The 13,520-nt window shown below is 44.5% G+C and overlaps 1 protein-coding gene across 6 annotated transcripts in view; it reads left to right on the forward strand.

Annotated features, from left to right (window-relative positions):
* Positions 1-13,520, forward strand: part of srcin1a (SRC kinase signaling inhibitor 1a) — a 133,869-nt gene that overhangs the window by 53,507 nt on the left and 66,842 nt on the right. For all 6 annotated transcript variants that reach the window (XM_088623087.1, XM_088623086.1, XM_088623085.1 and 3 more), the window contains exons 2-3: positions 12,093-12,122; positions 12,785-13,092. In XM_088623087.1, coding sequence (XP_088479213.1) covers positions 12,093-12,122; positions 12,785-13,092 — 338 coding nt within the window. The remainder of the gene's footprint in view (positions 1-12,092; positions 12,123-12,784; positions 13,093-13,520) is intronic.

A 13,520-nucleotide genomic window follows, 5' to 3' on the forward strand; every position in this document is an offset into this window, starting at 1 on the left:
CAATATTTGGTTTTTATTCAAGAATTAGAGAAACTTTTCTAATGGTTAGAGTTTGTGTGATGCCAGATTTGTGTGATGGTCTCCAGATTGGCTTAGCCAGGAAAGGTGCTTCCTTGAAGCACACGTCAGGCCCAGCGGTTATTGTTTCTAGGCTGGGCTGTGCCTTTTGAGATTCCTCAGGTGCATCTCACGATTGGCAGGGCCACCCCACTAGGATTTGGGTGAACTTGAGTCAGCGAGGGCTTGCACCAGAGACTTGCAGGTGTCATCAGGGAACCACGCCTTGCCCATCCAGTCGGTGCTACAGGAACTCTCCAGCGTGTTGACTGGTGAGTGGCTGGACCATTGACACGTTAGCGGAGAGCGTCCCTAGTCCTCGTTCTCCTCAATGCTGGCACAAGGTTTGTAGCAGGGTGCTGATCAAATGTTGATGATTCCATCTTGTGAGATTTTGTAAAGAAATATCTTTGCTGTTTCCCAGTTAGAAAATGAAACTTTGCCTTTGCAATGATACCTGTTCGCAGTTATGGCATGAAGCATGATCTGATATACCCAGAAGCATGAACACTAAGGTTAACAGGCTCATCCTAGACTTGCTCCTCTCTGTCTGTCCAGAGCTGAAAACTGGTCACTTGCAGGACTTGACCAGACCTTGACCACCAGCATGAATGGAAAGACAAAATAATCCAGCAGTACGTGCTTCGACATAATCACCACTACATGCTCGTTCTGCACGTCCTCCACTGTGACCAATAATAACAGTCTGTGATATCAGCTGTAATGATACTTAAGCCTGAAAAAAGTGGAACTGAAATAATTATAATAACCTTGCACTTACAGTGATTGAGTGCCACTTTTTCACCTTTGAATTAGCAGAACTTGCTCTAGACATTCTTAATCTGCTTCTTTCCTGAGGTTCAGCAGCATAAATGACTCTACTAATTGCAATAAGATTTATAATCCTGCCCCTTCTCTCTTGCTCGTGCTCACTTGCTTTTATTATGGATGTCTCCCTATCATGAATATGCAATCACATCTTGGTGCTGAAAGACGAAGTGGGTTTAGATCTCCATGTGCTGTTTCTTTTAAAACTAGCTAAATTTTTAATTTCAGCTTTGTCAGACTTTGACAGAAGCCTCCCCCTTCAGCTCTGCTCTGTTGAATGTTGAAATCAGTGTACTCTGAAGATATTTCGAGGGCTGTATTTTTCCGATAATTGTGATGACTTTGAGAATGTACGGGTGATAATCGATAACTGAAAAAATCATTACCCTCAACCCTACCTTGTAGGTCTTCACATACTGTAGTCCTGTCCTTGGTGATGAGGTGGGAGGATGCAACACTTTAATACAATCATTGCTGCAGTTCTTTTTTCACTCTCTGACCTCTACTGCCTTTCTCTCTCTCCTCTGGTTGGGGCTGTAAGGATGTCTGTAAGGGATATGTGCATTGTAGTTGCTGTACTAAGCAATATGTACTCATAAGGTGCATGCTGTGGTACATGCACTGCTACCAGAGTCTGGGTAGGGGGGCCTACTGGCTAAAATGTGCAGTTTAATTCTCAAAGTACAATGTGTCCAGAAGATGAATTTCTGGTGTCAATGCAGCGATCAGTTCTAGTCAGGCAGAGACTGTTAGGACTTTGTGTCCTGTCTAATGGTGAAAGTTCCTGATACCTCGTGCATAATTTTACATATGCAGTCATGCATGATAATTTTGTACAGCCTTCAGCTTTGCACATGCATAAAAGATGTACTCGGTTTATTACATTATAACAAAGTTCCAATAAAAACATGGGAGGAAGGTTAGATCCTCTCATCTCGCACACTTCCACTTGCCTGCATATCTACAATACGTATTGCACCCGGAACTTCCTGAAGCGCCTCTGTCTCGTACCCCTCCGCAGCAGTTCCCTGGCTGAACCATCCCTGGCAATGCAGGAGAGGGGGGGTCTGTTCATATCTCCTCTCTCACATTTATTAGAATCAAACCCAACCACTGAAATGCATCTACTCAGTTCATCAGTCAGTCAGTCAATACTGAGCACCATGTCCTGATCCTGCTAACAAAATTAGAGCTGTTTAATTTGCCAGTTTTGATTGACTGGCTGCCATGATTTCAGAGCCTCCCTTTGTTAAGAAAGCTGTGCTGTATGCACCATGCTAAAGGTGACATGTTGTCTCCTCCTGATAGCTCCTCTCTCTGCATGCTGGTGCCAGTCTTTTTGTTGGCTTAACAATCATTTTGAGGAGCCATCCCAAGAACCCTCCTGTAACTCAGGCTTTCTGCCTGCCTGTCATGAAGTTAATTTATTTGCAGTGTACCCAGCACAGTTAATGATTTTATTTCTGAGGGTAATTAAACAGCTGCATGTAAAGGAGCACCTTGTTTGTTTGGCCAGAATAGATCAATAGTTATCCACGAAAATGCGTGGTTTTGTGTTCAGGTATTATTTTTATTTGTTTCACTCTTTAGAAGTTGTCTTCCAGGCTGTGGACCCTGATTCATTCTTATTTGGCATGTGTCAGTCAAACCCATTAATCTGTGTTAGAGACCACACAGTGGGACATTGCTCACTTTAAGACTTCAGCATGGTCTTTGGAATTAGGTTTCCATTTAGTTTTGGGTGGCAGTATAATTTTCTGTTTTACTGTTTACTGGGTTTACTGTTTTTGTGATTTCACATTTGATATTAAAGAGTTACTTATGCTATTTTTGAAATGCTACAACACCAGAATCAGGTCTGATCTACCTGAAAAAGAAGGTTTAATTGACTATGACTGTTCTCAGATAAAATCTATACAGTATAACAATTCTCAGTAAACGAACAAAACTACGTTTTTATTCATAATTCATTAATTAAGACTCAGTATGATTTCCTGACCACTTGTGCATGTGTGCAGCCGTGCCCAGTGCGGGGTGTGCTGTCTTCAGTTTGGGTTTGTGTGTGCGAGAGGAAGCAAGGGGTGACTGTGTTGTTTTGTCTACCAGTGTGAGTATTTTGAGCCTCCTAATGTGTCTCTGAGCAGTCGAGTGCATCACACTGGCAGCTTGAGTGGGTGTGTTTGTGGGCGTGTGTCTGTACTTCAAAAACACTGTCAGTCGTCATGTCTGTGTAGGCGTGACCCTGGGAATGTTGTCACTGTGTCGTCGTAAAGGTGGCTGTCAATGTGTGTGTTCACATCTGTGTGCTCTCATCCTGAGTATTTCTCTGTCCCACTGTACCCGTGATGGCGGTAGTTGCATTTGTAGTTGGTGTTTGCTTGATAGTTTCACAATCAGGTAGCCTGATCCTGGGAGTCTGAATGACATATGGTGCGCATGCACGTAGAGGTGTGTTTGTATGAGTGTGTGTATGTGTGAGTGTTCACTTGTGCAAGGCTGTGAGGAGACTGGCAGTAGGCAGGCTGGCACAAGCCTATGTGGGCTCAGGGCTCTCATTAAAAGAGAGAAAGCTGCATGCTTGGGTGATTGCTGGCAGGTGTGGATCTCTAATTAACACCGCATGGTGCAGAAAGAGAGAAGGCTAGGGAGGTGATTGTCAGTTGTTGATGCATGTGGTTGCTGTTGTTTAAAAAGGAAGAGTCTGTGTGATGTAGGGGAATTATTACCCCAATGTGAGTTTCCTTCTCCACATTCATCAACCCTTGAGGGTGTACCTACAGTACCCATGTGTCTGAGGTTGTGTGTTTTTCTGTGACTCCATGATTCTTGTCAAAATCCTTTCCCCCTGTGCATCTCTGCATGCAAATATCCAGCCATGTGTGTCCTTGCCTTTGTGCAAACACATTTCCCTGTCGGGTTTTACAAAGCAAGAAGAAAGCAAAAGGACAGCCACTCTGCACATTAAGCACACAGCATCTGCTGAAAAATAAGCCTGATCTATTTCTGCCGAAGCAGAGTCTGCTTTAGGTGAGAAACGTGAGGAGCTATGTGTGTTGTGATGAATCGCCAAAGTTCTCAGTCTGTTGTAGTTGGATGAGAATCTCCTGAACCATGTCAGAGAACTTCAGCACAAAAGCAGAAAGAGTTCAATTGTGTTAAAAGAAGCCCATGCCAAACTGTGTGACAACCACAGGGATAAGTTACAATGGGGACATACCCTGTGATTTTAGCTGGATGTAATTAACCGCCGGTGTTGTGATTGACATAGACAAAGCTAGGAGTGAAGTCGAGTCGTTGCTCAGAGGCTAGGGTAGCACCCTTGGGAGAGGTTGCTAAAGGACACATGGTATTTTTGCACCTTTGCCACACTTTCATTATACATTAACTCTGCGGTGTCATGGTTTCCCACTGTATGGCTGAGATCTTGCCAGATCTCCAAATCAGTTACCGAATAGACCGTGAGGGCTTTGCAGGTTTGCAGACACGGAGAACAGAGCAGGTTGCCTGGGGAGCAGGGTTAAAGGTCATAGTGGGAGAAGCAGGTGGAAAACGTCTCTCACTGTGCCTCTCTTCAATGGTGCTTGGGTTTTCGGTCTCTCATCTGTGTTCCTATTGTAGGAGCTTCAGTTATGTCTGCGCTAACCCCATCTTCTGTCACTGCTAAGCAGATTTAGCTGCCTCAGCTGGGCCCTGCAGCTGAGTGTCTTTCGTTAGTCTCTTTGAAGATTTGCAGAATTATCCATTCCTACAATCGCTCCATGTGCTCATTCTGAGTCTTTACACGTCAGGTCTCCCCTGAAGCTTTTCACCAGGTATTTATCTGTGTCTTTAGCTGTAAAGCTTAGAGCAGAGCTCTGCATAAGTGCTTGAGTAGCTGCAACTTGTAATTACAAAGTAGTAACTATGGAACTACAGCGCCAGTGGGACCTGCGGTGACAACATTAGCTGGTGGGGGAATTGAAGTGCCGTCTTAGTCAGCTCTTTATTTAAGCAGGTAAAAGTCAAATAATATTTGCTCGTTTTCACATCCGAAATTTCAAAGTCTTGGGTGTGGGGAGGGAAAAACATCAGTTCCACCAGTAGCCGAAACTGAAATTCGCAGTCTCATTTCCATTTTAATTACACTATGATAATTGTGAACGAGAAGGTGCAGCTGGCTTCAGTTTGCCCGCTAACTGCCATCTCTGTCCTCTGCTTTCCCCACTTCATGTTCTGATTTCCTCTTATGCATTTTCTTTGTGGTTTTGTCCCTGGTTCCGGCTGCGTTCTTATTCACCATCTTAACTGTTTCAGCACACGGTGCCATTGGAGGATACTCCACTCTGCTGAATGGGAAAGAGTGAAACTCGGCAACGCTGCTAGTCCCCAGTCAGCTCATGTGTCTTGGAAGGCCACATGGTGCCAGCGAGCGTCCGCTGGTGTTCCCCCCCTGTCGGAAGGGAGACATCTTTTCAGACGCTTGCAAGGACTTAAACAACAGGGCACGGAGCACAAGCTGAAAGAGTCTTTCAACAGGGCAAGAGTGACGGGGCACAAGGAAATACAGAGCCTTTGAGTCTGGCTTATCTCATTAACCACCTGTGACTGAAATTCCGCAAGTGCATAAAAATGGGAAAGGCACTGGCTTTGGGAGGGCTTGCTGTACAGCGGGGATGTCTCTGACCTGTCCTGTGAGCGCGCAGTTTTGCCAGACAGCAGTTCTTTAATCCCCTCCTGGGTCAGTGCCTCCAGCACGACCCCTGTAGGTCTCACAGTGTGAGGAGGAAGCAAGCGGCTCTGAAGCTGCCCTCTTCACTGGACCGCGTGAACGATCTCGCCTCGTCCCCATTCTCCTACGGAGCACGAGTTTTTACCAGTGAGGGCTGGGTGGTGGTGATGGAAAAAGGAGTATAACTGGCAGATCCAAATGCAAAAAGCTGACATAAACAGAATGCGTAATTGTGCGAGAGGTGCTGATGATGTGAGCCGCCCCAATATCAAGAGAAGTGCTGTAGACCCGGAGAACGTCAGTCTGGCACAGCAGGTTGCCAGCCCTGCCTCCTATGCGATGTCGTGAATATTTACTGCTTCTTGTGTTGAGAGGGTATATACATGTCAGTATTAATTCAGACCCCGTTCTTTCACTGCCCTGGAATATTACTTAAAGTAACACACTGTATTTCATCTCGCCTCTTTCTTACCATCGCTCCATCCTCTCTGTTCTGCCTTCCTCTGGTGCCTTTCTCTCTCACTCCTCCACTCCTCCACTCCTCCCCTGCTTCTGCGTTATTTTTGTCCTGCCACCAGCACCCGCCCCTCCCTGCCCCCCCACTATCACCACAATCTGGTATCACAAGAACGTTGCAGGTGTCCCTGATTTATTTTGCGTGCATAAATAATTAAACCAGCTCTCATTCCATCATGCATTGCAGCAACCCTGGGCTCACACGCTGTCCTGGAAACAGTGCCTCCATGTGCACTCTTACCCATTGTGTGTGTGCTCTGCAGACCGTGCAGTACATCACACGGAGGGACTCTGGTTAATAATCAGTGACTTTGGGCAGTTCTCTACCAGCCCTGTCTCTTTCTGCATCTGGTGCAGAGTGTTGATGGGCAGACCTTGTAAGGCACCATCCCCTGTAGGGGATCAAACAGCACAGCGCTCCTCACTGCCCCACAGGGGCTGGCTTTGAAGATACTGAACGAGTTCGCCTCCTACTGGGCTGTGCTTCAACTGTTATCTCCTATGTGTGCTGATTGGCCTTACAGAGGCTGCCAAGGAGCTACAGCTGTGGATACAGCCATCGCAGGAACAAAAAAATCCAACCTCCAGCCAGGCAAGAGAGGTTTGTTTTGTCCATTTGTGCCCTTCAAGTCTGATATGTTTCTTCTGCACCACATCCAACGAACATCATCAGAATGAAGAGTTTAATTAGCAACAAGGTATCCCGATTTTCATCTTCTTAATACTGAAGGCTGCCGCTGTGAAAATTCATCCTATCTGCTTTTGTGTTCTGTGCGTATTGTACCGTGGAGCACTGTGTATGGTGAATAATATAGTGACCAAAGGCAGGGTTTCAGGCTTGTGGCACGTTGTAGTATTTTACCTGTAGAGAAAAGACAGAACCCAATGGGAGATATATTAATTCTCCTTTTGTTAATAACCCATTACACAGCTTGGTGTCAGTATAATGGCACTAAGGCAGCAGGAAGTAACTTTCAGCAAGTGGAAGTGCTGGGAGATTGGCCACCCTGCTTATTTCCCAAGTAAAATGGTTGTAAAAATAAAATACTTAAAAAAACAGCAACTGCCAAGTTCTGTTACTGAAGTCCTGGTTTGAGCTTGAAATGCTAGTTTTTTCCCCTCCACGTTAGGCATTAATTACAGACCGTGGTAATTGTGTCTGATTTGAATTCTTACAGAGAGGTCTCACTGCAGTGGAGAACAGGAGTGTGCAGGCGGGGGGAGGGAAGGGGTGATGGGGGGGGGGGGGGGTTACTTGCATTCAAATTAATTAGAGAACCAGGCAATCGGATCACTTCAGGGATGAATGCCTTCTCTGGGATTCTTTGTTCAGATTTAATGTGTAGCAATGAAGTGGGTATTATGTTGACATGATGGTTTATTGTACCTAGTTGCTTTCTGTTGTTCTTCAGTTACACACTAGTGATCATAGGGAATGCAGAAGCAGTATATACAGTATATATACTTTTCTCTTAGAAGGAGATGTGGAGCAAATGGAAGATATCTACTAAAAGGGCCTGTTTTATACAGTGTTGTCAGCTGTAGGGCCACTGTTGGGACATGGTATTGATGGTACTAAAGAGGAAGAAGAAACACAGTGGAGTCTGTTCAACTTGACACCCTCTGAGCACAAGGTGTTCACAGTGATCGCTGACTGTTGCCTTTGGGATGTGTGACTTGTAGATCAGCTACTGGAATGGCCTCATTTTTAAATTACTGTGCATTACACTCAGGCTTTTTCACTTTCACATTCTGTTTTTGACTTGTCTTTGACCTTTCCTTAAAGGTGCGCTCCAAACACAGATCCATCTCCCAAATGGCAAACGAGTTTTGCGGCGTATTTGGAATGACATGTTTAGGCTATCGCTTTTTTTATATGGTATTTCAGAGCAACATGTGCCATGCATTTCATGAAATGAAGTCTGAATTGAAAGCTTGAATTGAGGGCTGCAGTATGTTAGCGATTATTACACAATGGTGTCAACAGTACGATAGATGATGATGATGAGCGAACAATATAAAACAAAATTAACCAACAGGTTGAAATTGTGAACACTCTTCGGAATTTGCAGTTTTGTCTCGAAGGAAGGAAGCGAAGCCAATGAAAGGAGAGAAAAAGTTTGCTTATGTACAATAAACTCACTGCAACTGACACAGGTATAATATATTAACTTATATGTTGTGTCAGCATTCACTAAGAGTCCTGGGAACTTGCTGGATTTAACCTGGCGTCCCCAGCAATTTATTACGTTAAACAGAGCTCCAGTCTGCTGACATGGTCATAAACTCCAGCCAAGACTGCATCTTATTTCTGAGTTTATAGAGAAGTCACTGGAGCTCTGGTTAGTATTTATTTACTACTTAGGTCAAATCCAGAAGTACTTGGGTGTAGCCTCTTAACAGCACTCTGCAGAATGAATGATCAAATACTTTAAAGAAACAGGTTGTTGCTCATAAAGCATTTTCTGCAGCACAATATTTGCTTCACTTTTCTGAACACAATAAGACTGTATATTCAATAAAGTATTTAATTTGTAGTTAATCTATTATCAGTAAGCAGTCCTGGTACGGGTCTACAGAACCTGTCCCAGTTGCATAGGCTGCGAGGCAGGGCTACACCCTGCATGGCTTGCAAGTCCATCACAGGGCGCGTGCACGCGCCTGAAGGGGACAGTTTACAGACACACACAGTGTAACTTGTGGGAAAGCCCAGGTCACTATGAATGTGTGAGTGAGAGAGTGAAGTCTGTCCAGCCCACTGTGAGGGATGTCTGGCAGTTGTACCAAACCCTGCAGATCACATCCTGGCAAAGTGCAGGACTACGCTGTGGTTGCTGTCAGGCAGGAGTTGTGTTGCAACAGAGATGTGAATTTGTGAGACAGGACAGCTCTCATCTTAAAATTCTTGGTCTTGGGAATCTAGTGGTGATGTGCAGTTAGACTCACTGGTCCTGTCGAGTGCTAGATACAAAGGTTGTGTCACCGTATTCGTTGCTAACTCCTTTATTACACTGCCTTTCCTCTGCTGTAATGGTGATTTCCTGATGGATTGTTTGGAGTTACTGTCATGCATGTGTTCTGCTTTACAGAAGGGATGGATGTTTCTGCAGTAACACCTCCTACAGTACAGTTCATGGCAAACGTTGAGCCCTGCATGAAGGCATCTGGAGCTGTACTATGGGTTAATGTATAAAGTCTTAGTTTGTTAACCGCTTACTTAGCAGTTTGATAGATTGCTCGAGACCTAAGATTTAAAAGAGAAGGAGTGGAAACAGTAAGCCAAACAAACCTACAGCAGGTCCAAATAAAAGGAATCAGCTGATCAGAATTTTAGAAAAAAGAAATTGGATTTCTCATCAGTAGACTGTCTCAAAGCTGAGCTTGTTCTATGGGATAAATGCATCTGGCGTGAACTCTTCCCCTCTGCTGTCTAGATGAGTTGGATTTCCATTGTCTTCAGAGTCGAGTTGTCTGCCTGCCTGCTTTTCTGCCTTACCTGTCTGCTTGCCTGCCTGTCTGTTTGTCTAGAAATTAGGTAGGTGACGTCAAGTAGTTTTGCAGTGTCGTTTCCCAGTTCCAGTCCCTTTTCATTGGCTCCCTGTTGAACAGATTGTTGTCCGTGATTAGAAGGTGTGTAGGTCTGCCACACCCATTCCCATCTCACCATGTCCATGTGTCTCCACCTCACTGCACTGCTGATTCCCAAAGTCTCACTCTGTGCATGATAACAATGTATAGCAAAAATGAACATGAAAAATGTCTTCCATAATTTACAGCAATGCCTGAGTAATGCCATATATGATGTATGTAAAAATGTGTATGGATAATTTTAAATGAAGTGTTTTTTTTTTACAATGACAGAAGTTGGGTTCTGTGACCAGCTCTGATGAGTGAACTTGTTTGTATCCCAATATGTCTGTGGGAAGGGGGGTCTCTATTGCAGGTCGTCTGCTGCCTTTTTTTCTTGCTCACACATCACATGTCACCAGGGACCCAGTGTGGCCATAATTTGCACAAAGATCATGTTTCTTTTTTTTTAATTCAAGAGAACTGCCAAAGCTGCTGTAATACTAACATAGCAGGACTGCATTTGATGGCTCAAAACACAGGGAAGCAGGGAAAATTTGTGGAGATTTTTCATAGCTCTTTTCAAAGTGAGATAGCTAGTATACAGGTAGTTCATGTTAACTATAATGTCTGGCTTTGTTAATACTTCTTAAGATATTCAGTATTGAAGGTCTTTAGATTAGAACTGTTTTTTATTTTTTTGAAGAGTCTGAAATCAAAACCAGATGCTTATGAATCCTTAACAAATTCTTCAATGCAAGGACCAGTCTTATTCCATAATGAATGCACATCGATTCTGACAAAGAGCTGCCTTGACAGTCTTTAGCACAGGAGAAACAGATTTTATGAAATTCCTCATTTCTCTGGATTCTAACTGAGAATCTCTGAGCCTTGGGTACAGCAGCACACAACACATTGTGACAGATAGTCTCCTTAAGGCTTTTCACAATTCTCTTTCCCTCTACTGAAGACTGTGGCGTGGAACTTTGACATGCTTTCAGTCTGTTCTGTGTTGGCTGAGCTAGTGGTGCCGGCGCCGTGGGCGTCAGGCTGTCACTGTCCCGATGTGGGTTCTGAGTGTTCCCTTGGGTGGCAGGGAGAATCCTTGAGCCTAGCCCCACATTGCACATTTTCACCCAGGCATTTACATGGACAGCATGCCATGTGAGTGTGTTGGGTGCTTGTGTGACAGTGGCATGCTTGAGTGTTGGACAGAGAATGTCACCACAGCAAATAGCATGGCTCAGTGTCAGTGGAGGCGGTTGCCTGCTGAGGTTCAGTATTCTGTGCAAACTATGGCAACATCAGGTCCCTGCCTGCTCTTAGCTTCTTCATGTGAGCTTCTATAGTATAGACTACATGACAGATCATGCAGTACGTTCAGTTACAATATAATGTAGACATTCCACATCTTACCCTAATTTGGCCAGCAGATGATAAACGAAGATTCTTCCAAAGACACTGTATAGTTGTTTGTGGTGAGTGAAATTGTCAGGAACACCCTTTTGCTGAACTGGCTCTGGACAGCAGAGTTGCCCTGGCTGATAATGGTTAGTGAAACAAGGGACCACAAACCACATGAAGAGATGCAGAAGGTGGGAGGGCTCCAGCTGGCTTGTAGGATCCTACAACTAGTACCGTGTTGCTTGTCGGTATTTCATTATCCTGCTTATATTGACAGAATGCCATTCACCCAGCATTCACCAGGAGATGCACTGGCAAAGAGCTATGGGCACTGAACAAATGCAGATGCCCTTATTGCTTTTACAGGCAGAGATGCAAGGCTTTACTCTCAGTAATAAATTTATGCTGGCCCCATTTTTGATAGCTGGAACTGAAAAAACACCAATCTGTCTGGTTTCTGGTTCCAGGCTGAACAGTTTAGATGTATCCAAGATATGGGAGCTACAGTGCACACCGAACTCTAAAACACAGTTGGGCTTTTGGAGTGCGTGTAGTTTTACTCCATTTAGTGCACACGGGCTCTGTTTCAGAGATGTGCTTCAGTGATGCTCAAAGAAACTAATGTGTTTATCATCCACATCAAGTTCATTAGAGTTGTTCATTTATAATGTTTTTGAACAGAACAAAAAAATCATGCACTGGCAATATCTAGTTTGCAATTTAGTTGGATACATTACAAAGAATATTCATGTATATATTGGAAATGTGTTAGAAATCTATTGACCAGGCTTGGGCTTCACCCAATATTTACCTCCATTTCATTTAAAATCTAAAAAAGGATTGAAAGTTGCCTTAAATTTATTCTATGAAAAACATTTATAAATTTATTCTAGGAAAAACATAACCAAGGCAATCAAACCATGACCTTATGTTAAGCTCTTCATTAATACACTCTAAGTCTTCACTCTTTGCAGTCACAAGAAGACTAACTTTGAGCATGTTTTTCTTCTAGCGGACACTGGGGCCTGTTTTCCAAAGCAAGGTAACTGAAACAGCAGATTCCATTATAATTACATGATGTTCTCATACACAAAGCACAGTGGTCTCCAGTGTTAAGGTAACTGCTACCCTTTAATTCAAGGCCATGTAGTCTGCTTTCAAAGTAGTCTGGAAATGTGATAAAAGGCCACCTAGACAGTGGCCTAGACATGTCTCAAGGCTGAAATTAATTCACTTAATTCTCTGTTGTAAAAAAGACTGGAGTCCTACTAATTGCACTTTAGGCCATAAAGGAAATTTAATGAAATATGTTAGCTATTTACTTACGTCCTCTGGAATAAAAGTATTCACTGGAAAAAAAAGTAAGTTGTCCTAATGAACTGAAAACTGAAATACCATAGTCCACTAAAAGCAATTATTTGTGCTTCAAAATAAAACAATAAAAGTGTAAAACCCTGCATTTAAATTAATAAAAAATGAAAGCTTTTGTTTTTTAGTTTCTTTGATGTGTTACTGAAGCACCTTTTGTTGTCTGAAACGATGGATTCATGAAGGCGGGGCACTGGCTCCTTGCTGTGGGGGCTGCGTATCTAACAGTGCTCCCTGCTCTGCTCTGTCTCTGTCTGTCCCGCTCTCCCTGTGCGTCTCTCTCTGCGACTGCGTGCCTGTCTGTGCCCCTCGCCCCTCTCTCCCCGCTCCCTTCAGATCCCGAGCGCAGCGGAGGTCACATGATCTCGACGGACGACGTGGAGTACCCCCGGGAGTACCGCACGCTGGGGAACGGCACGCGGCGCTTCTCCAACGTGGGGCTGGTGCACACCTCTGAGCGCAGGCACACTGTTATCGCTGCCCAGAGCCTGGAGGCCCTCACCGGGCTGCAGAAGGCTGACATGGAGCGCAAGCGAGACGCCTTCATGGACCATCTGAAGAACAAGTACCCCCCTCAGCATCCCCCCTCTCCCTCCCCCTCCCACGGCAGCATGAGGGGGCAGCCTGACCGTGTCCGAGAGCAGGTAAAGACTCCCCACCCAGCAGCAGGAGCTGGTGACAGGCCTTTTAATACATCAGTATTGGCTAACCCCGTTCCTGGGCATCGGACAGTCCAGTGGGATTGATAAGTAACTGTAAATCAGAGGTGGCCTGTGAGATCCTCAGTGAAGCAGGTTATTCTGCTTCTCATCAGTGCTTCAGTATCCCTCAAGACTGATTAGTTAAATCACTGATATTCACTCCCGGTCCTGGGGAGCCAGTGTGTCTTCTATTTTTCATTCAGTCCTTAAGGACTTTTTCACTCATGGAGGGCTATACATAACCTGTAAACCCTGACAGACTGTAGTCTCTCCAGGATTAAGTCACCAAACTAAATCCTGAGGCGTGGAGTTGGCCATCTCAGGCCTGGCAGATCAGTAAGCCAGTGCTGAGAATGATTCCTGGCTGCTTA

This window comes from Lepisosteus platostomus, chromosome 28 (genome assembly GCF_059453375.1).
Source record: "Lepisosteus platostomus isolate fLepPlt1 chromosome 28, fLepPlt1.hap1, whole genome shotgun sequence".
NCBI lineage: Eukaryota > Metazoa > Chordata > Actinopteri > Semionotiformes > Lepisosteidae > Lepisosteus > Lepisosteus platostomus.